General features: G+C 37.3%; 2 protein-coding genes across 4 annotated transcripts; one reads left to right on the top strand and one right to left on the bottom strand.

Annotated features, from left to right (window-relative positions):
• Positions 1-586: 586 nt before the first annotated feature.
• Positions 587-10,328, bottom strand: ccnt1 (cyclin T1). Of its 3 annotated transcripts, XM_081386648.1 has the most exons (9): positions 10,058-10,328; positions 8,889-8,970; positions 8,654-8,782; positions 6,925-6,985; positions 6,093-6,155; positions 5,933-5,978; positions 5,395-5,558; positions 4,974-5,044; positions 587-4,617 (listed from the first exon to the last, which is right to left on the bottom strand). In XM_081386648.1, exons 1-9 carry the CDS (start codon positions 10,225-10,227, stop codon positions 3,352-3,354), a joined length of 2,052 nt encoding a protein of 683 aa, XP_081242774.1. In that variant the 5' UTR covers positions 10,228-10,328; the 3' UTR covers positions 587-3,351. The 3 variants fall into 3 exon arrangements, with proteins under 3 accessions (XP_081242774.1, XP_081242775.1, XP_081242773.1); XM_081386649.1 differs by having other exon boundaries at positions 5,933-6,155; positions 9,120-10,275; XM_081386647.1 differs by having other exon boundaries at positions 5,933-6,155; positions 10,058-10,258.
• A 731-nt stretch (positions 10,329-11,059) lies between these two features.
• Positions 11,060-14,082, top strand: tmem18 (transmembrane protein 18). Its single transcript, XM_081386644.1, has 5 exons — positions 11,060-11,397; positions 11,567-11,684; positions 13,090-13,144; positions 13,234-13,327; positions 13,447-14,082. Exons 1-5 carry the CDS (start codon positions 11,305-11,307, stop codon positions 13,543-13,545), a joined length of 459 nt encoding a protein of 152 aa, XP_081242770.1. The 5' UTR covers positions 11,060-11,304; the 3' UTR covers positions 13,546-14,082.
• Positions 14,083-22,636: the final 8,554 nt, after the last annotated feature.

Genomic DNA, 22,636 nt, shown 5'->3' with positions numbered 1-22,636 from the left:
AGAAACAATGCTTAATGCAAATGTTGGGGAAATTGTGTCAAACCTGCTGTAGGCGGCTGGTACAGTTTCAGAGTCATGCGAGATCAAGGATGGCTGACTCCAAGAACAATAGAGTCTGTTCGGGTCTGGGCACGCAAGGATCATCTACATTCTGTGAATACTAATGCACAGAGGTTAACAGGTTCAATTTAGCACTATATTTCACATCACATTTTTTTGCATTGCACTAATAAGGATGGGGAAAATGCACTTAATTGACAAAAATAACTACAAAATGCAACAAAAAAATCTTAATGGTACATTATAATAGAAATTGCATTTTTTTTTTTTTTTGATCTTGGGGTGAAATCTAAAATCGGAACTATGCCACTAATTCAGATAATGTTCAATAATAAGGCGTCAATAAAACAATAAGTTACACATTATGGCCAGACGACAATGCCTGGAATGGAAAGTTAATCGGGATTACAACAGCTCTTGTGACTTCTCGGTTAACCCAGATTTTCGGCTTTTCAGAATGGTTTCAGATTTTCAGAATTGTGTTCTAAATAGCCACATTTAACATTCCTGGTTTATTCTTGTATCTCTTTATTCCAGAACTGAATTCAAAGGCAAACCATAAAGGTGTTGTTGACATCAGGTGGAAGCAAAACTGGTCAAGTTGTCGTATAAAAATCGGAAAAGTGAATTTACGGCAAGAAGCTTGAGTAGAACGTCTGTCACATTATAACAATTTACACTGCAATCGGTAAGAAAAACACCCACAAGTATGTTTCTCATAAAACATTATTGTACATCAACCACATTTATAAAAAGGAACCGAGTTCACAAAAATGCAAACCTTAACTTCTGACAAGAAACACCCCAACAATTCAATTCAAAACCTGAGAGTTCATGTGGTACCACTAAAACACAGAAAACAGTATATACATTTGATAAAACGCTATATTCTTGAGAATGGAGGTACATAGAAAATACAGTGGTGACATGAATTGCATTAGACCCACACAACGCCGCCTCTTTAGTCTTACTGAAGCAGACTAGACACCAGCAAACACAAAACTAAAACATGTTAAACCTTCAAATTCTACTTAGAAATGATAAAACAGGGACAGGACATGAGGAGTGCATCATATAAGGAATATATGCCAAAACTGTGACAGATCTTTTATAGCTTATAGTGTTACATTTAATTTCACAATATTCCTGAAATGTTCCTCATCATCAACAGGCACAGTCAGGAAAAGGGTCAAAGTATGGAGGAATCCCTGCTAACATCTTAGTAAAAGAACGCAACATTTATTAAAGTAAAATTTACTCTGACAGTAGAAACTCAATTTCATGCTTCCATTTTTTTTTTGCCTGTAAATTGATCAATGAAAGTCATGCCATTTAATCAGAGGAAAGTTACATAGACTGATCCATATAGCAATCTGCATTATTGTGCTATTAACTGCATACAAAAACATGATCAAGCAAGATATGAATATGGAGACAATATTGTTAAAGGTACAAAACGATTGGCTCAAAACATTTAAATCCCTATCAGTTTTAATATGCACTGTATAGCATTCATGCAAGATTTCATGAATCAGGATTGGATGGCTTATCACTGGAAAACACCAAAATGACCTTGATACGGTTATAATGCAGCTTTCACGCCGTGTCGTAATTACCGTAGTCTCGAAATGACAACACGTGACGTTCTGTTCAGAGTCAGGTGGTACAAGAGCTCTCAGAAAGCTGTCATTTTGAGCTGAAATCTCGTAATTACAGTAATTACAACATGGCGTAAACGCACCTTAATGTTAAACAAAAATGGAGGTATTGCACAAATAAACATGAACGGTCAGCATGCTCGCCATTCAATCTATAAGTGCTGATTTGAGTGTTTAAACTGAGACAGATATTAATATAAACTTAACAGACCATAAAATGGACGCCATATTTAAAGAGGTAGTTCATCGATAGGTTGGGGATAAAAAAAAAAAAAAAAAAACAGTGGACCCTATTGACTTTATACAGACAACATATCTTCTTTTGTGTTCTACAGAAGAAAATCATAGCTTTGGCCGAGTAAATATTCGATTTTGGGGGGGGGGGGGGGGGTGAACTATCTCTTTAATATGATGTGAAAAAGGGTATGATGGACAAAAGTACCATCAGTTCAATGAGATTCAATGAGACATTGCATGGCAAACTAACATTGTTTCAACCAAAGCAGCTTAAAAAAAACATTAGTTCAAATGAAAATTGGTGGGAAGATATTTTTTTATCAGATTGTACTTTTGTCCATCACAGATTCATATTCACTCGTTCACTGTAAATCAGTTACATCATAGTATGACAAATAGCCTGTATCTAACACCATTTGGGTTTGTGTTATTAACAAACTGAAGTAAAAGATGAAACAAGTACAAGCTGGACATACTGTTGTGTATAGTGTATTATAAATGAGCATGATATTCTACAACCATTTAAAACAATGACTGCATCTGCCTCTGAATTGTAGGTTTACCAGACATACTTTCCCAAATTAGGCATATATCCTTGTTTTTGGGAAATATTTTTAAAAATAATTTGTGTCGATTTTCAGTCATTTACAGAATACAAATCTGAAAGTTACAAACAAAAAAAGACCACAAATACTTACCAAACAAAATCAAAATGTTACTTCAGTTACTACTCGTATATTAGAAACATACATTTTGATGCAAATATTGGGGATTCGTATGTTCATTCTCAAAACATACATGACGTATCAATCAAGTAAATACAGACTGGGAAGCAGGTTACAACGGTATAAAAATAAAATCCAGATATCACCTGATGCATTCAAGCAACGACTGCTAATAACTATGGTTTTAAAAGGCTAATAATAAATACCATAATCAATAAAAAAGACACATATATTGTTAGCAAGACTTAAATCCATACATAAACCAAAAACTTTTTCCTTTTTGCATTCAAGGTTACACTTTTTAAAGAGGACAATGGGTCCCTCTCATTCAGTAATACATACCCTTAATTCCATTATGTTTTTCTGTTAGCGCTGATATAAAACTGAGTGACATCAAAAATAGTATGTACAATTTTTTTTTCAATAAATAACATTTTTTGCAATATTTTGTTCTATTTTAACATTATTGCCACAGATGGGTGTTGTGAACACACTCGCTCGCACACAACCGCACAAAACGATACAGGTACATTTTTGCCTTACATTACTCTGCTGTCAAACTCAACATCACAGAAAGTTAGACGCACAAAAGGAACCCAGGACTCCCAAAGACGACTGATCTGATCAGTGTATGTGGACGGATGAATGGTGGGGAGGGGGGACGGAGGGGTTTATTTGGGCAAGGGTGGCAGAGGTGGAGGTGGTTCTGAGGGCAAAGGTGGCGGCTGGGTTCCTCCGCGAGCGCTACTGCTATACCGGTACTCTCCGTACTGAGAGCGATAGTCAAATATCTGAGGTTGCGCCGGCTGCACCCCTTGCGCGCTGAGCAGCGAGTTCAACATGTCAAATGTGTCCTGATACTCGTTGGACTGGCCGCCCGTATTGTGGCCGTTCGTGTCGGCTTTGTCCGCCTTGGAGTGCGAATAGTTTCCCTGATGGTGCGAGAGGCTCAGGATGTCAGACCCGTGACCCATCGCGTGGGACGGCACTCCGGAAAGCGTCGGCAACTGAAATGAGTTTCTGGACGATTTGCTGACTTTCGGGGGATGGGTGCCAGTGGAAGGATCTGGCAAGTGGGTCCTTTTTCGAGACGACGATGACGAAGAGCTCGTTCGCACAGAGTCACCAGGGACCTTTTTGCTACTTCCTGAGGTGCCGGCAGAACTTGAGTGTTTTTGTGCTGAGGATGAGGAAGACGATGCAGATAAAGAGCCGGTGGTGGAAGAGGAGGAGTGGTGGTGGTGATGGTGATGATGGTGGTGGTGGTTGGACCGATCTCTGTGCTTCTCGCGACTTTTCCCGTCTTCGCCGGACCCACTTCGCCTTTCTGGAACCCGAATCCGCACTTTAATGTCCTGCTCGGATCCACGACTGCTGCTACTGCTGCTGTGCCCCCCGCTGCTGTGCCCCCCGCCGTCTGATTGGCCCCGCACGGGGAAGCGCGTCTTTAAGGAACTGCGTTCTCGCTCATCCAGTGGGATCTTCAGGACGATAGGTGAGGGGTTGCTCAGATCTGAGGAACTGGAGCTCTGCTGCTGGTGGTGATGGTGCTTCTCTTTCCTCTGCTGGTTCATGAGGGCCTGTGCGGCAGTGGCGTATCCCTGTTTCACACTTGCCTCCATGTTCACCAAATTCCGCTTCTGCGCCGCCAGTTCATCCGCGTGCTTGGCCCGATACTCACTCAGAGAGACTTTAGCAGGCGCGTGGAGTTCATTAGCAGTGGGCTGCTCCTTGCCGGAAGGCTGCCAGTGTTGGGATGAGGCTGCAGCGCTGGGATCATCTGCTGAGGAGTCCAGGGAAGAACCGGAGGGAGGGGCGGAGAGGCTCATCAGTCCCGCCAACGTGCTGTCAGACGATGCCATGGAGATCATGTTCATAATGGCTTCAGACTGATCACCATCTTGCACCTTTGATTTCTTGGCAGTTTGACCTGCAGCCTGAAGCACAAGTTAAACAACAACAAAAAAAAGATTATGAGGATGCAATTTGGATGGTCAGAACACAGTACCATTCAAACGTTTGGGGTTAGTGAGAATGTTTTTTTTTAAAAAGAAATTAATACTTTCATTACGCAAGAATGCATCAAATCAATCAGTAAATTTGACATTTATGTTACAAAAGTTTTTCTATTTCAAATAAATGCTGTTCTTTTGAACTTTCTATTCATTAAAGAATTCATGTATAACTTTGATGAAAGGTTTTGATCCACTCCAAATGTTGACTACTGTACTTTGTGGGCACACAGTATTTGCAGTTATCCAGATATAATTAAAATGGAGGCAAACTGACTTACCTTCCAGTTTCTTATGCGTTTTAAGCGGCTGGGCGTCTTCTCCAAGATCTGCAGGAACTCATGAGTGAGCTCTGTGAAATCATTATCAAAAATCTTTAGGGCAACTTGGGGCAAAATCACACATTACTTGAGAAATTCTTTAAATGGCTATATAGTTTCTTGTCCCGGCTAAAGCCCCAAAATTTTGTCCAATGTTACACTGAAGGTCTTCCAATGGTTACTTCCTAAAAATCTTAGTAAAACTGCCTATAACTGTAAACTGAACTAAATAAACCACAATACATTCATTCATTAAACACTGAACAGATAAGTAATCACATACTTTTCCAGATCCCTAGAATTAAACTTTCTCTCTATTAAAAAGACAACCATTTCAAAAGAAAATCACTTGAAAAGACACACAACAGCTACATTTACATACCATCCAACAGCTCAAGGGTCACTGTGGGGTCAACATACTCCCACCAGTGTTTGCCGTCTGTGGAAACCGGAATCTCCCAGTTGGACCATTTACAGGCCAAATGAATACAAACACAAGCTACAATGGGCGGACTGTACTGAAGGCAGAATGTAGTCAAGTGGAGACTGCAGCAATGAGATCACCCAGAGATACCAAAAACACAGGAGAAGAAACAAATATTTGTTAGAAACCATTTATTGCTATTGTTCAACTATAGTAATGCATACATAAACTACCGTTCAAAAGTCTGGGGTCAGTACTATTTTTTTTTTAAAAGAAATTAATACATTTGTAATCAAGGACACATTAAATTAATCACAAGTGACATGTATATAATGCTACAAATTATTAGTATTTCAAATAAATCAATCAAATAAAAACTCAAGTTCCAGATTCATTCATCATACTTGGATTAAAGATTGATGTAACTGTAACCTCACATAGTTCTGGTAGTGTACACAGAGAAAACTTCTACATAAGTAATGCTATCTGAACATACCTGTTTGTTGCCATGAAATATGAGGTTTGAGCCAAATCCTTACTCGCTGGAACAAAAGGAAAGCTCGTGATCAGATGTGAAATCTGTGAGCTTGGTGGGCTAGAAGTACTCATTACCGAGCAATACGAAGGACAGTTTACAGTGAGCAGCTGGTTCTCACCTCGCACAAGCTGTGTACACTTGACAACATGTGTATGAGGATGATCAATGGTGATCTCAAAAGCTGAAGGGAAGAGAGGAGATGAGAGAGAGAGAGAGAGAGACAAACTTTTAGTTTTTCATTTGTACTGCAGTGAAGTGCTTTGACTCTTCATATAGGTGAAGTCCCCCACACACAATATACATGATGAGTGAGTGAATCACAAACATGGGGCTTCCTGTGCTTGACTGGTGAGATATCTTTGAGCCGAGCTCCTTGCAAGTGGCCTGTGGGGCGATTTGGTTATAGTCAAAGTTTTCAAAACAAATTACCATTATGGGCACAAGAACAGAATTTTCCAAAGCGGAGGACTGCAAAGCAGGACACAGACGACGGTTTACACCAGGGTTATCACGATAAACAAATGTCAGTAGTTGATACCATTACCAGTGAAATATCCTGATTTAATATGCTATAAAATGAATATGCTTTTGCACAAAACTTTTTCTAAAAATTCAAGAGGACTGAAGTTGGTACTGCAAAAAGATTGGTACATTTACATGTTTTTTTTATTTAGAACCAGTACTTTTGACATCCCTACTGTACTCCAGATTAAAATAGGCTCAGCATACAAAATCGATAGCATCGTAAACCACACACAGGAAGGGTGCATTGCCAGACTGACATGGAAATAGAAATGGAAAAGGTGAGAGTAGTAATGACTCTTAATCAGGAGATAGTGACAGTCCTGTTGTCCCCTGGGAATTAGCAGTGAATGAGAATAAATGTGGTTATTTGGTACATCTCTCTAGTATGGTGATTCACTGACCCATTCTTGCCCTTCCAAACTTACCCAGGGTCTGGAGTATAATGCTCTCAAGAATGACCAGGTCTTGGGCTTGTTGCAGGTATGTCTGAGATTGAGAGGACAGGCAGGTTACTCACATGTTCTCTTGGTCATGGACTACACGTTTACTCGCTCTCGTCAAATTAAGATGACCCTTTTTTTGCGTCAAGCCAATCAGCACCTTATTATACAAGCTATGCCCCTTCAATTCATCAACATATGACAGTGAGAGGCATATGAATAATACTAACACAACAGATAAAGACTGAAGAAAGAAGATTATTCATATCCAACCTAAGAGAAAAAATGTTTTAGATAATTTTGATTCAAAATGAAAATATAGAAATACGAAAACTGTGGCTTGCACAACCTGTTCAAAAGAAAAGCAATGTTATGTCTGATGCTGTGGTTCTGCGATTAAATTTCACATTCGATACTAGGGCTGGGTATTGACACAAATTTCACGATTCGTTTCGATTCACAAGCTTGCAATTCGATTCTGATTTCAATTCGATATCGATTAAGTATATTACTATAATATTAAAGGTTACAATTTCAATTTGTATAGGCTACTTATATTTACATTAGACAAAAGGAAGTTTTCATAATAATAATGTTATAATAATAATTTTTTAATGTTTCTACTCATTTTTTGAAATATAAAAATTTAAATGGTGGCTGTCATAAAAACATAACGGATTCAAATATCCATTAACAAAACATAACGGATATTCAAATATCCTGTACATATTGAACAGATAAGGTAAAAAATAGAATGAATATGCAATATAGTGCATATATTTAGCAAAATGCTGCTCTCTGGAGTACATTTTTCTAGAAGACTAATGAGTTAATGGACATTGAATGTTTTTCCGAGGTAAATGTAACATTACATGACATATTGTTTACAAGCTGTTTTAATGACGTATTTCTGCTGTTGAAACACTGATTAAGCGATTACATGAGACATGAAGCGGATTTTGGTAAGCTGTACTGTATCTTTCAGGCATACCTTCTGATGTTCATTCATGATTATTTGCTTTAACTAGTAGAAATGTGGAAGAAATGGTCAGATGAACTGAGCTGCACTATAGCGATCTGTGACACCACATTCATGAGCGGAAAAAAACATATTTATTGTTTGAATTTCATAATTAAATTGACATAATTTGAAGGCTGAGACTCTGTTTCATATCAAAGCTTATTGTGATTTATTGGATGCGAGGCACGCTACAAAGTTTTGTTCATTCATCAACTGAAAACTGTTAAAAGATTGATTCTTGGGATTTAAGAAGAACATCAGCTCATCAAAACGAGAATCACTTAAAATCGAGAAATCTATATTTTTAACCCAGCCCTATTTGATAAAAACGATCATTGATCTGATATGAGTTAAAAAGCTGGTAAAGAATTTTTGTCAAGCTAAATAGTTAGGGGGAAAAACATAGTTAATTTTACAAGAAAGATGGCTATAAAAAAAACAAAATCCACCATACATCAAGGACTCTGAAAAGTAGTATTTCACTCAAAAAATGGACAATTCCATCATTTTCATTTGGGTGAAATATTCCTTTAAAAAATGTTGCTGCAAAAGAAATTATTGTAGTGAAAATTTTTGCTGTAAAAGAACTTATTCGCTAATGAGTTACATTTAAACAAAGCAAGTACCGGTACATTGAACCAATGACTCACAGACAGTTTAAAGAAATCTGACATAAATTCTATCATTACTTACATCACTCCTGGTGTCTGGAGACGGGTCCTGAGGATTGAGACACGCATGGGTCACCTTAATCACATGCTCCAGCTTCCGGGGCTGTTCTTCCACCTTCGCAGCTAAAAAGAGAGCTGCAGGAGCAATCACCTGTGCAAAACATGACATTTACAAAGAGGTTAGATTCCTGTCCAATCCAGCCAGCAGTTTCATATGAACGTTTAGCAAAAAGCTTGTCGAAGGATAAGGCACACACATTTCGGTGGAAGCGGGTGAAGGACTGGATCATGTAGAACCGGTGCATATACACAATGGCAGTGTTAATTGTAAGTTGTGACCTGATCGTCCAAAGTTAAGGATGGCATTGACATTAAAAGCAATTAGTCACCATGAAATCAAAATTAAACATTATTATTTCATTATGGAATATTGCATTTATTGTAATTTATTTATTTGTGCACATTTTTTTTTAATTCATGTACCCTACCCTTGTAATGTTTCATCAAAATAGCTTCACCTCCCTCTTACAGCAAGATCTCTTCTCTGATGATGATTTTATTGGCGCGAGGGCGGGGCAACCTGTCACTCACATGATATCACAGCAATACCAAACCACAACCATCCAATCAAGTACCAATCTACATTTGTTCTTGTTCGAGAAGCTGTTTCACAAGGACAAGACTACTGTAACTTCAGTTTCATGTCGAAACTGCATTACTGTTCATATCAACAAACTCAGAATTTCAACAGGGTCATAACCACCATAGATATTAAGAATGACACGTCCGCCCCAAAGTGCTTGTCATTCACATTCAATTCTTGTATTTTAATTAATTAGAGCAACAATCACTTATATTTGTCAATATTCAAATGTAGAGAGTGAAAACACCCACTCCTGAAAACAGAATTTAACTGCTCTCCATTCATTTAAGCCACATAATTAACCTAAAAATAAATCTGGACAACTCATAATCTCTCCCCAATTACTATATGTTCTGTTACTGTTTCAGACAGGGCAAATCTCTCCCCGACAGGATATGTTTAATTGCAATACTAACAGACATACTTTGGAATGGCATAAACAACATTTAAGTCTATAACTGGAGTGTAAACAAATGGTATAATGAAGAAAATAGTGGAAACCGGAGGGTGGGAAAAGCAATGACACCGGCTGCGCTATTGTTCAGTAGGAGAGACACCTCAAGCTAGGCCCTGAGGCCTAAACTAAGCCCCAAAAAAACACAAAACTGGGACATAAATCGTTTATTCCAATAGCCTTAATTCACACGTTTCACAATACAAAAGGCGTGTTTACTGGTAGACCTGTTTCAGGCCATTATAACGTTGAAACTCAACGCTACACAAGCCGCCCAAACCGGCGTCAGCAGATGCCGAGAACGACGCCTCACAAACTGAAAAAGATACACGTTGAGCCGCTGTCCCATGTCCTGCAGCAGGTTAGCAGCTTGCTGTCGGTACGAGAGCTCTTTGTCGGGATCAAGTCCCGCTCGGCGAGATGGGCTGTTTTCGATTTGTTCGCGCGTGAAGTACCATTTATTGTTATTTAGCGAAGGCGAAGGGAACGTAGCCGCCATTACTGAGAAGGACAATGTTTTAAAATCTCTCTGCGTCACAGGAAGCGCGTCATCGCTGGCTGGAATGCGACAAACCTGAACCAAAAAAACGAAACCTATCCAAACTTTATTTATACCCTAAATTCAGGAATAAATGAAAATTAATACTACTACAACCAAATAATAAAATAGTTCATGACCCGTTTAGTAGGTATTTGCAATGGCCATTACAATAAACAGCTGAACCATCCAGATGTAAGGATATATTATTTCAAGAAAACTTAAATATAAATTATAGATTAATGCAAAATCATTTATTTAAGTTGATTTGAACAAATCAAGTGCTTTTCTTAAAATAATAATAATAAAAAAAATTCAACGCCAAGGGATAAAATTATTGCATATAATAAGAGAGTGCAAAAAGGTTTTTTTTAAACTAGATAAAAAAATTAAATAGGAAATAACGATAAACCAAACAACTTTAAAGAAAATATACAAAAGTCATAAATTAATTAAAAAAAAGGTTTTTATTATTAAATACTACAAGTGGGATACTTAAATCTATATTTGTGTATAAAATACTTCGCCAAATATTATTGAAAAAAGTAATAAAAAAAATCATAAATCAGTTGAGAATGAATCATTCTGTTTGACATTAAATTGTAACATCTGCAGTTTTTTTATACTTATGATAATCATATACATTCTTTCCGTTTGATATCTTATTTTATTGTTATAATATTTGTAAGTAGGCTTGACATGTCGCCCAGCTGTCTGCAAAATAAAGGTTTGCAGAGAACTTTTATTTTGACATATCCGTTCCTACATAGCTTCTTTTTCTTCATTTTAAATCGATGCGGGGATTTAAAGGCATTCTATGTTATTTCAATATAAAAATGTAGAAAACCCGTATTTGAAAATAAATATTAAATATTTAATGTTACTGTTTGTGAATAAACTGCTCTTAGTCTTAGCATCAACTACATGTTTAAGAAGCGTAATAGCGCCATCCATTGGTGAGCTTGAGGTTGAGAAAGAAAGTGACGAATGCGGAAGTGTTTACGTTGTATGTGGTTTAGTGGCGTGTAGTCAAACAAAATGACCGAGTCCAAAGCTAAAAATATCAGCGCCATTCCAATCGATGGATTCAGCAATGTTCGCGTCACATCATTATGGAGCTTTCTACAGTCTGTAAGTTTACAACAACATTTGATTCTTTTAGGCATAAAGCTAATCCAGATTTTTTATTTTGTCGCTATTTTTCAGTACATCCGAGGTCACGTGGTCCGAATTAAATAAAGAAAACGATTTATTACTAAAAGAACTAGTAATAATAATCATCATGTCAACTTTTTCCCAGGTTGACTGGACTGAGTCCTGGCTGATTTGTCTGTTGGCCTTCCATGTCTTCTGTTTTGCTTTCACCATCCTGTCCTGCAAATACTACCGCCTTCAGATCTGTCATTTTCTCTTGATGGGTGAGTTTCTGCAATAATTTAAATGTTAAAGGTAAGGGTAAATGTATTAAATTATAGTGAAATACATAATAAAATTTCCGAAAAATTATAAGACGACAAACTGCTCAGACAAGATGCGTTTTGTGAAAGTTGTGCGGTTAGATTGGGAAAGGACCCTAAACATAATTTGTATTTATTTAATTATATTAAATACATAATTATAAATTTATCTCACCATATATATATGTGCAGAAATGCTGTCAAATCTACATGTGTATCAGGGTTTTTCCTGGGTCAAAATTGGTCTTACCACTGGATTGAATAGCTTTGTAAGATAAAATCCTCATTTGCTAGACCTAATAATTATCTTGGTATATAATCATATCAATTACAAGAAGTAGAATAAAAAAGTAGCATTAAAAAGTTTATTTTAACTAATAGTCTAATTTTCTACCATATACAATTGAATACAATTAGCTAACAACAACTTGCTTTGCATTATTCTGGTTTCACCTTACCTCACTCCAGTCTAAACTAAAAAATCTTTTTGGTAATTGTTCTACACATTGTAATATAAATAACCTGAAAATACTGTAGTTTATTAAGGTTAAATCTTGCTAACCACTCTTACTAAAAAAAATGGGGTAAGCACACTTACATTCTCATTTTAAGAGGTGTTCTGAGTAAAAGTGTTTTTTTTTTTTTTTTTTTTTTTTTTAATAACATTAGTTAATGTTTTAGCACTAACTAACATGGACCATGAGCAATACATTTGTTACTGTATTTATTAATCTTTGTTAATCTTAATTAATAAAAATACAGAATTCATTGTTTGTTCATGTTACTTCACAGTGCATTAGGCTAATGTTAAAAAATACACTTTTGCACAACTTTTGATTTCAATAATGTAGGCTACTAGTAAATGGTGAAATTAGCATTAATAAATGCTGTAGAAGTGCAGTTTATTAATAGTTAATGTTAACTAGAGTTTAATAAACTGAACTTTATTGTAAAGTGTTACCGATTTGTTATACACCGATTCAGACGTCTCGTGAGTTCAGTGTTGGACAGATCAGTTTTTTGTTTATTGAAAGTGTTTTTAATGTCAGCTGAATGTGCGGAACGCTTTTCAGAGAAGACAAGGCAACGTTTCTTTTTAGCACAATTCACACCCAGTGGAAATTCAGGAAAAAATCTCAGAATGGTCCACGTGAAACTTCGGTCGTCTGATCTTTCAGCATCGTGTCAATTCTCAATTGATTTTTGCCCTGTCACAAGCGCAGCAATCATCTACTTCTCTCACCGATCAAATAAGGCTTTGGTGGGACAAAAACTGTATATATATAATATTATATATATATATTAATATTAGGCAATTTAGATTGTGTTGTGATCAACAGATAACATAGTAGTTCATGTTTTGCAGTCTCAATGGTTTACAGTGCAGAATATCTGAATGAGTTGGCAGCGATGAATTGGAGGTAGGTAATTATACACCCACCACAACCCACCGACATAATGTTATGTATTTTGTTCTTATATACTGAATGTGTCTGCATTTTGTTTTTAGGTCTTTTTCAAAGTTCCAATACTTTGATTCAAAAGGAATGTTCATATCACTAGTATACTCTGTCCCGCTCTTGCTCAACACAGTTATTATTGTGGTAATGTTTTCCTTTAAGAATATTCTTCTTCATATATAATACTACAATATGCATCTCATCTAATTATGTTTACAAAGTATGTTTAAGATGTTGATTTAAACTCAGTCTCTGTGTTTTAGGCTGTGTGGGTATGGAGGACCTTCTCAACCATGACAGAATTGAAGATTCTGCAGTTAAAGAGAAAAGCTGCCAGAGAGAACCACAAGAAAACCCAATAAAAGACATGAACAGGACGTGCACCATTTCCTAATGTTGTAATGTCCAGAGGTGGAGGGCACACATGGTGTTAGTATGAGGGGAAAACGAAAAGTTGCGGTGAAGGTTATTAAGTGTTTATTTCAGATTACTGATGGATGATTACTCCACCTACTAGCAAACGTTCCATGGCACGTGTTCTGATCCAAAACCTATTGGACAAAGCCATCAACTGTATTATGCAACTGCTTTGTGTACATAAAAAATAGACCATTCCAGAGTTTGGTTTTGCTTATTTGTTTATTGTTACCATTGAATGGTTTCTATAAAACTCCCTGTTATCGAGTGCCGGACATGTAAATTGTGTATTTATGGGAATAAACTGAATGTTTTTTTTTTATAGATATCATTGTGTTTGTTTTTGGATGTTACCACTACATCAGATGCACAAATCCAAAAGTCTAAGACCACATTGAAAATTCTCGAAATAAAGTTTTAGAATTTATATTATGCATAATATATGTAAAAACATGAACACTTATATTTTTAATGTTCATACTTTTACATTCAAATAACCTAGTTAACTTTCACTTAAACTATTATGCTAATTATATGATTTGCAATTTTAAAAGGTATTAAATTAGTAAATATGAAAAAATAATTTTTTATAAATGGTCTCAGTAAAGTATCTTCCTTTAACCAGTAGAGGGGGCAGTAAACCAATTCCCCAGGGCAAGTGTGGTATCTGCAGGTTGGAGTAATAGGTGTGACGAAAGATGGGCTGTTACTAAAATCTGTTACATTTTTCAAATCCTGCATAAATCATGTATCATTAATACCATATATATACTTAATGCTGACTGGTGGATCAGGGATGTCAGCATGAAACAGATGTTGCAATAGAATAATGTGATGTACTGTATATCCCAGTAATGTGGCTTCTTGTAAAAGAAAAATGTAGGACGGGACTTGATTTTGTCCATGGGGAATTGATTGGTTTGCTATTGGTCCCGCCCTCGCTCCAGTAAACATGTCATCAGAGACGAGGAGATGTCACTGGAGGAGGGAGGGGAAGTTATTTTGATTAAATATTGGGGGCACATCAATTTTTTAAAAAGGTAACCCTTTATTTTGATGGTCCCCTTTGGATAATCTGTTGACTACATGTTGTGGGGTAGGGTTTAGGAAGTTTCTGATGTGGCATTACACCTTTCAGCACACCCATTATTCCGACCCTCCTTGTTTTGTGTATAGCTTGTTGAAGTGCACTCTATATGGTCAGAGGCATGTGTGCATAATTGGTCTATTATAAGCATCTTTGGGTTAGGGTTAGGGTTTGATGTGCAACACTGGTGATTTTGATGCTTCACTTATATGCAGCCTTGAGACCAACAGTGGCAAAACTTCAAAGTTACTACCTTCCTCCTGAGGCTACATGAAGTCATACTTCACAGGATTATTTACTTTTCATTCTCCATCAATCACAACCCTCTCTCTCTCTCTCTATGGGAAAGTGAATGCACCGGAGGAGCTGAAATCTAGCACTGGATTCCAAAATGTGCTCTGTTTCATGTAGGTGTGTGAGGTTATATTATATTCTTTTCTGGAAAGTTGCAATACTGACAATACTCCTCAAGGGTCTTGAGATTAAAAGTTCATGTGTTTCAGAGTGAGTGAGCTGTAGTGAAGTTGGGCTTTGGTTCTGCATTTCTCTGCTGTGAGTTTTTATCTGATTTCAATGCCAATTCCATGGCCAAACCATGAGAGAAGTTACACAGGAACCATCTGAAACAGGTGCTTTCTGCTTTCCTGGAAAGCTTATGCTTCTTGGGGAGTGCTGAGATGTCAAATCCCTGTCCTCTTTGCACTTAAGAGGAAGATAAATGAGTTTCAGGACGTCAGAGGATTTGTGATGTTCTGACAGAATAAGTATCCAGTGCAACCTCCTGCTGCTTTGTTTAGAGCATTCTTTAATTTCACCACCTTCTTGGTGCAAAAGTGAGCCAAAACTAATAAATCAACAAGATCTTAGACTTCAAACATCATAGCAGAGCTAGGCTATGTTTATCAGAAAAAGAGAAAAAAAGTCTCATAAATGAGAAATGTCTGACAAACTTAAACAACTTAGGTGCATTATTGTTCTTAATCGTAAGCTCCATTCAAACATAGTAATGATATCAAACTATCTTTCGCAGCTGTGGATCACTTTGTTTTATAGGATCTCACAAGCAGCATCTGCAAACTATCCAACGACAAACTCCTGGCACTCAACATGGCCAAGAAAGCAAGTTACAAAGAAAGAATACAAATCCCCATCTTTCCTTCATCTTGACACTTTTTCTCATCCTCCACAGGGTGACAATGGATGGCTTTAATATTCGTAACTTTTTTCAAATCCTGGATAAATGATGTATCATAATTAATAGTGGAGCGGCTAAGTGATATAATCGTTCAGTTTATGATACAAGCGTGAAAATTGGCATGAGCATTAAATCCGACCTCTAGTTCATAAACGCCAGAGGAGAACTGGCCCCCGACTGAGCCCGGGTTCTCCCAAGGTTTTTTTTTCTCCATTAGGTCACCTGATGGAGTTTTTCGGTTCCTTGCCACTGTTGCCTTTGGCTTGCTCAGTTGGGGATATTTGGGGATATTTAATTGAATTAATCAATCAACGATACTATTGATCAGCATTACCAAACGTGGACGTTCCACTAGAAACAAACATTGATGTATTGTTCTAATTTATTACTGTGAAGCTGCTTTGATACAACCTGTGTTGTGAAAAGCGCTATATAAATAAACTTGACTTGACTTGACTTGACTTGACAAGAAAATTGTCCGAGCCACTTGAAATTTCAAGATTTTTAATTTTTCAAGATGGCCGACACCTTAGTGGAGCAGTTAATATAGTGATATAGTGGTTTATTTGGTGATACAAGCATGAAATTTGACATGAGCAGTCTCTGATGGTCACTAGACAATAAGCCACCCACAGCTACTTGAAATTAACTGCTCCACTAAGGTGTCGGCCATCTTGAAAAATGAAAAATCTTGAAATTTCAAGTGGCTCGGACAATTTTCTTGTCAAGTGACCCATGGAGACTGCTCATGCCAATTTTCACGCTTGTATCATAAACTGAACTATTCTGCCAAACATAAGCACTTAGCCGCTCCACTATAATACCACATATACTACTTGTGGCTGACTTGTGGATCAGCGACGTTTGAAGTCAGCATGAAAGGAAGTTGCGATAGTTTTTCCTGCTTTATTGTGATGTTGTACAGTATATCCCAGTGATGTGGCTTCTCGTACAAGAAAAATGTAGGACGGGACTTGATTTTGTCCATGGGGAATTGATTGGTTTGCGATTGGTCGATCTCAAATGAGTGACAGGTTGTCCCGCCCTCGCGCCAGTAAACACGTCATCAGAGAACAGATGTCACTGGAGGAGGGAGGGGAATTATACTGATTAAAGATTAAAGGGGCACGTGAAAGATGGTCCCCTTTAGACTATCTGTTGATTATGAGTCACGTTGCACCTACATGTCGACTAACTCTCGTTAGAGTAAGTGTCCAAACCCCTATAAAACCAGCCATCAGACCGGATTGGGAGACTAACTAAAACCAGCAAACCAGCTTAGACTGGTTTAAGATGGATTTTTCCAGTTGCTAATACCACTTGCCTCAGACTGGTATTAGCAAGTAGCAAATCATGGCTGTGATGTAAACGTGTCACATAAACTACACTCTACTCAGTGTTTAAAAGTTTATCATTGGCTACAATTCCTTTCTGGTGAGTTTCTAAAAATAAAATGTAGCACATGCAGTGAATTTGAACAATGTTCAAATGGTCAGATTCATGTAAATGTTTACAGAAAGAGCAAATCTTTCTTTGACAGTCTCAGTGTCACTGCTGTCTTTGTGCCTTCCATGGTTTACTGTAAACGTATCAGCGCTATCGATCTCTTGTGTGATGGCTTAGTTGAAGTCTATCAGCTCAGTAGGGCAGTGATGCTGCCTGTCTACGAGCTGCTAAGAACTAATCAGAGGTCTTTGCTTTCCCAGCATCCCTGACGTCGACTGCATCCCACTTCCGCCCAGTCACATGACCCAAACGCTACGTTTCCCATCATAGAGCAGAGTGTGTCAGTGCGATTCTTCCAGAGAAACCGGAGATGAACCGCACACACTTAGACGCACGTGCCGTCTAGACGTCAGAAAACCTCTATTAATGATTTCCTTGAAAGCATCACAAATGCTGTTGTTGCGTAATATTGGTTTGACTGGCAGAGTTTATGTCAAGGTTTTTGATGCCTGCAGAATATCTGGATAGATCTCCACTAATAATGCAGAAAGTACCATGGTGCTAACAGGAACTGCACCACAGCACTTATCGTAATGTAAGGGATATGTTCACTTAGAGGAAATGATGACAGTGATTACAAATACTCCCGGATCTTCCAGAAAGCAGGAATTTATTTTAATTCTGAGGCTGATGACAAAAATAAAATAAAAAATAAATAAAAATGGATTGATGGATGTGTGAATGTGGCTATATTTACATTACAGGCAACGGAGGTTAGCCAAGAGATATTAAAGATGAGGCAGAAAGTTGTTCTCAGCATGAATTATATTCAATTTCATTGTCAAGTGCATTGCAATGTCGTGACACCATCAAACAGATGCTGTCACTATCTAGAGCTTTTTCTGAAGAAAATGTGAATCGCTTGCTATAAAAGGCAATATCACAATGCTAGGGCGATGGTTGCTAAGGTGTTCTGAGAGGTTTTCAGCACGTTGATAGGGTGATACACAATGAATTTAGTTTGGTAACTGAAGCTTACATTTGCATATGGAAGGCACGTTTATCCAAAGCAACTTTGAATATACACTATACTGTTCAAAGAGTTGTTGTTTTTTGTGTGTGTTTTTGAAAGTCTCCTATAGGTTCACCAAGACTGCATTTATTTAATCAAAAATACAGTAATATTGTGAAATATGAATAAATTTTTAAATAAACGTGCTCTATTTGAATATATTTTAAAATGTAATTTATTCTTGTGATGCAAAGCTGAATTTTCAGCATCATTACTCCAGTCTTCAGTGTCACATGATCCTTCAGAAATCATTCTGATATGCTGATTTGCTGCTCAAGAAACATTTCTGATTATTATCAATGATGAAAACAGTTGTGCTGCTTAATATTTTTGTGGAAACCATTTCCCCCCCAGGATTCTTCGATGAATAGGAAGTTCAAAAGAACAGCATTTACAGTATTTGCTGAATAACAGTATAAATCTCTCTCTAAAAAGGCATCATTTATCCAAGCCTCTCTCTAGCCTTGGTGAGCATAAAATACTTCTTTCAAAAACATTAAAACATCTTTTTGACAAAAAAAGGGTCTTATGTCTCATTGTCCATTTATGCTTCTGAAGTTTAACCTTTATTTAGACTTTTCTTTTCTTTACTTTGGCAGAGGCTATATAAGGATTTATTTTCTTTCGGGGAGGAAGAAACAGAACATTCCAGAGCCAAACAGAAATCTACCACTTTGTTTTTCTCTGTTTTGGCTTCCCAAGCCAGCAAAGACAGTTACAAAGTTGTTTGGAGATGCAGGAAAACACCAAGAAAAATGCGGTTGACATGAGTGTGTGAAGCGTCCACTGTTTTCGAGCACATGGGAGGGAAGAAAGTGGGTGTGTCTTTCTTTTTCTTAGGATCTGGCCACCAGACGATGTACTGTTTGACCTTCTCTCAGACACCTCCCTACACCTAAACTTATTCTCTGCCCTGCATCATGTTAAAGGGCAGAGTGTCTTCCCTCCCCCAGAAAACATCATTAGTGTTCGCAGAGGAACCTCTCTGGCAGGATGGCATTGTGTGTAGGCTGACTGCGTATGTGATATCTTTGAGGAGAACACTTTAGTGGGTGTCTCCATTTGCACTTTAAAGGCTTAAGAAGGGACGCTAATGACACTGCTTCTGTGCAACAATACACATGGACGCACTTATTTTGTTCAAACAGGGATGACAACAAGATGGGTCTTTATTCAACCTGAAGAGCAAAGCATGCTGTCAACAATTATAACAGATTATCATCCCACGCTACAGAAGTATTTCTAAAAAAGGACACTATAAAAAAATGAGAGGAGAGAGAAAATGAGAGAAAGCAACAGGTGCCAATATGACAGCGTTAGTCGGTTATAAAGGGTAAAAAATAGCAAAGTGTTTATACATTTAACAATAATGAGTAGACAAAATGTACACTGTCATTTGATAGTTTTTTAATGATTGCAATTAAATATATTAAAGCCAGTTATTTCATTTATTTCTTTTTCAAATATATTTTACTTAAAGGGATAGTTCACCCAAAAATCATTTATCATTTAAAAATCATCTCTGTCACAACTGGTAAGACAAGACGAAGAGCAAGGGATCTATTTGCAGCAATAAAACTTTAGAACAAAGAACATAACCCATAGTGCAGGACCCGTGACAGCTTTCTAACACAAAGACAACACAGAGACTCAAACTGAGGGTTTAAACACGAGACATTTTGGGTCTGTTTACACCTGGCCACTTCATCTGTTTTCTGTGATCGGATAGCTATCCAATCGTGAAAAGAAGGTGTAAATGCTCTCAGAAACGCATTCGAGACGGATTTAAATCCGATTGCTCAAACCACTTCAGGATGTGTCTGGGCCGCATTCCTGACGAAACTGGACAAGTGTAAATGCATCTGGTTGTTGAAACCACATGTGTAAATTTTACTCCTCCAAACAATGCCAAAAAATAAACGTGTGAGAGCGTGTTATGCGAGCCAGATATGACGATGCTACTGCAACACGCATCGACGCGATGCTTAACACACAATCATCTTCATTAAAAGTGAAACAAAATGATCTTTCCAGGGCTGTTGCTGCTCTTTCCTATTGCGGTCTTTGATTTTGAAATTAGCTGATATCTGTTGCTTTCGGTGACATGAACTCCGTTAAATCTGCATATAGCGGGTGAATTGAAGATCGGATTTATATCCGTTTTGCAAAAACACAGGTGTAAATGGAATCGTTTTAATAAATCAGATAGCTATCTAATTATTATTATTATTATTATTATTATAAAAAGGCCCAATGAGAGCTAAAAAAAAAAAAGGTGGCGAACATAATCAGTAACCAAGGAAACAAATGAGAACATACTCAGAAACCAGGACAACCGAGGAAACAGGAACTAAATAGGGAAAGGGAAACTAGAAGAAACTGAACAAAATAAACTTCAGACTAAAGGCCCCGATATACTTGAAGCGAAATCGAAGAACAAACTGGTGTGATGTCATTACGAATAAAATCGGGCCAAAATGAAGTTCGTTTGGAATTTTTTGGGGGAGTTCGAAACAGCTTGCCAAAGCGAACTTGCTGGGAAAAGTTTGCTTCGACTGGTAAACCCTTTGTACAACCATTGGTCCGTGGCGATTAAGTAATAAGTAAGTGCGCTCTGAGGCTCCGCCTTCTTCTCCTGTTCATTTCCTCTGTTGAGTCCGTCAAGGTCAGACTTCCACGAGTGAAAACATAAACACTGGATAGTCGCTTTATAATAGAAATTGCAGTGTAATTCTAATTGAAATCAACATTGAAACTGTTTTTTCATGTTTAATACTGTAAAGCTGTTTGGTTTAAAGCAATCTCATTGTAAAAAGTGCTATATAAATAAACGTGACTTTACTGACTGGAGTGCCGAATTGCAGAACCTCGTGCAAAAATCCAAGTCGCTTTTCTCACTGCTGTCATTTTGTTGTGTGATTATTTTGTTATTGAGAGGAAAGTGCGCCGCACATACAGTGCTATGCATAAGTTTAGACACCCATGCTAAAGTTGACTAAAAAGAGGAATAAAAAATCATCTTTTGGAAATTGAAATGAATGCCTTAATTAAAAAAATTAGGAAAAATACAACCTTTCAGGACACCAATTTTCTTTGTGAATGAATAATGTATCGTAAATAAATAAATGTTCTTCCTTAAAATACAGGGTGCATAAGTCTGGACACCCCTAAGTTAAATTCCCATAGAGGCAGGCAGATTTTTATTTTTAAAGGCCAGTTACTTCATGGATCCAGGATACTATGCATCCTGATAAAGTTCCCTTGGCCTTTGGAATTAAAATAGCCCCACATCTTCACATAGCCTTCACCATACCTAGAGTTTGGCATGGTTTTATTTCAGTTAGCCTCATAGCTGGTTTGATTTGCATTGAGAGATGATCTTATGGAAAGTACTCCATGCCAATCTCTAGGTATGGTGAAGGCTATGTGATGATGTGGGGCTATTTTAATTCCAAAGGCCAAGGGAACTTTATCAGGATGCATAGTATCCTGGATCCATGAAGTAACTGGCCTTTAAAAATAAAAATCTGATAGGGGTGTCCAGACTTATGCACCCTGTATTTTAAGGAAGAACATTTATTTATTTACGATACATTATTCATTCACAAAGAAAATTGGTGTCCTTAAAGGTTGGATTTTTCCTAATTTTTTTAATTAAGGCATTAAGTTCAATTTCCAAAAGATGATTTTTTATTCCTCTTTTTAGTCAACTTTAGCATGGGTGTCTAAACTTATGCATAGCACTGTATTTGCATAATAATCAAGATGTTCGCCAACAGTATATCACTGCAAAGGTATTTTAAACTTCTTTTTTACCCCTAAACAAAGAGTGAAACAGAACTTCGCTGTGAGTATAACAGGTCATTAAGAGTCTCTAAACACAAAGAACCAAAACCGTGACACCCTCATCATGTTGTCCCAAACCTGTGGCTTTCAGTGGGGTTCAGTGTTAGTGTGGACTCCATTGACTTTCATTGGTTAAATCATTTCATATGGAAAAAAAACAGTTGAAACATTCTTTGAAGTGTCTGATTTAAATAAAAACAAGTAATAAAAACTCAGTGAGTGTTTTAGCGCAATTTTCTGACGTCATGGGATCACAACACTAAGAGATAGTCAATCTTTTTATGTTTTTTTTTTTTTTTTTTTGTGCGTTCCCGAGATTAACAAAATGCCGAAAACCCGAAGTCTCTAGGTGGTCTGGTTGAGGAGGAGATAGAAGTGCAAGATTGGTGC

The sequence above is a fragment of the Scardinius erythrophthalmus genome (assembly GCF_964197995.2).
Source record: "Scardinius erythrophthalmus genome assembly, chromosome: 15".
NCBI classification, from domain to species: domain Eukaryota; kingdom Metazoa; phylum Chordata; class Actinopteri; order Cypriniformes; family Leuciscidae; genus Scardinius; species Scardinius erythrophthalmus.
Note: the sequence above shows the minus strand (reverse complement) of the source record. Positions and strands in the feature narration are given on the sequence as shown.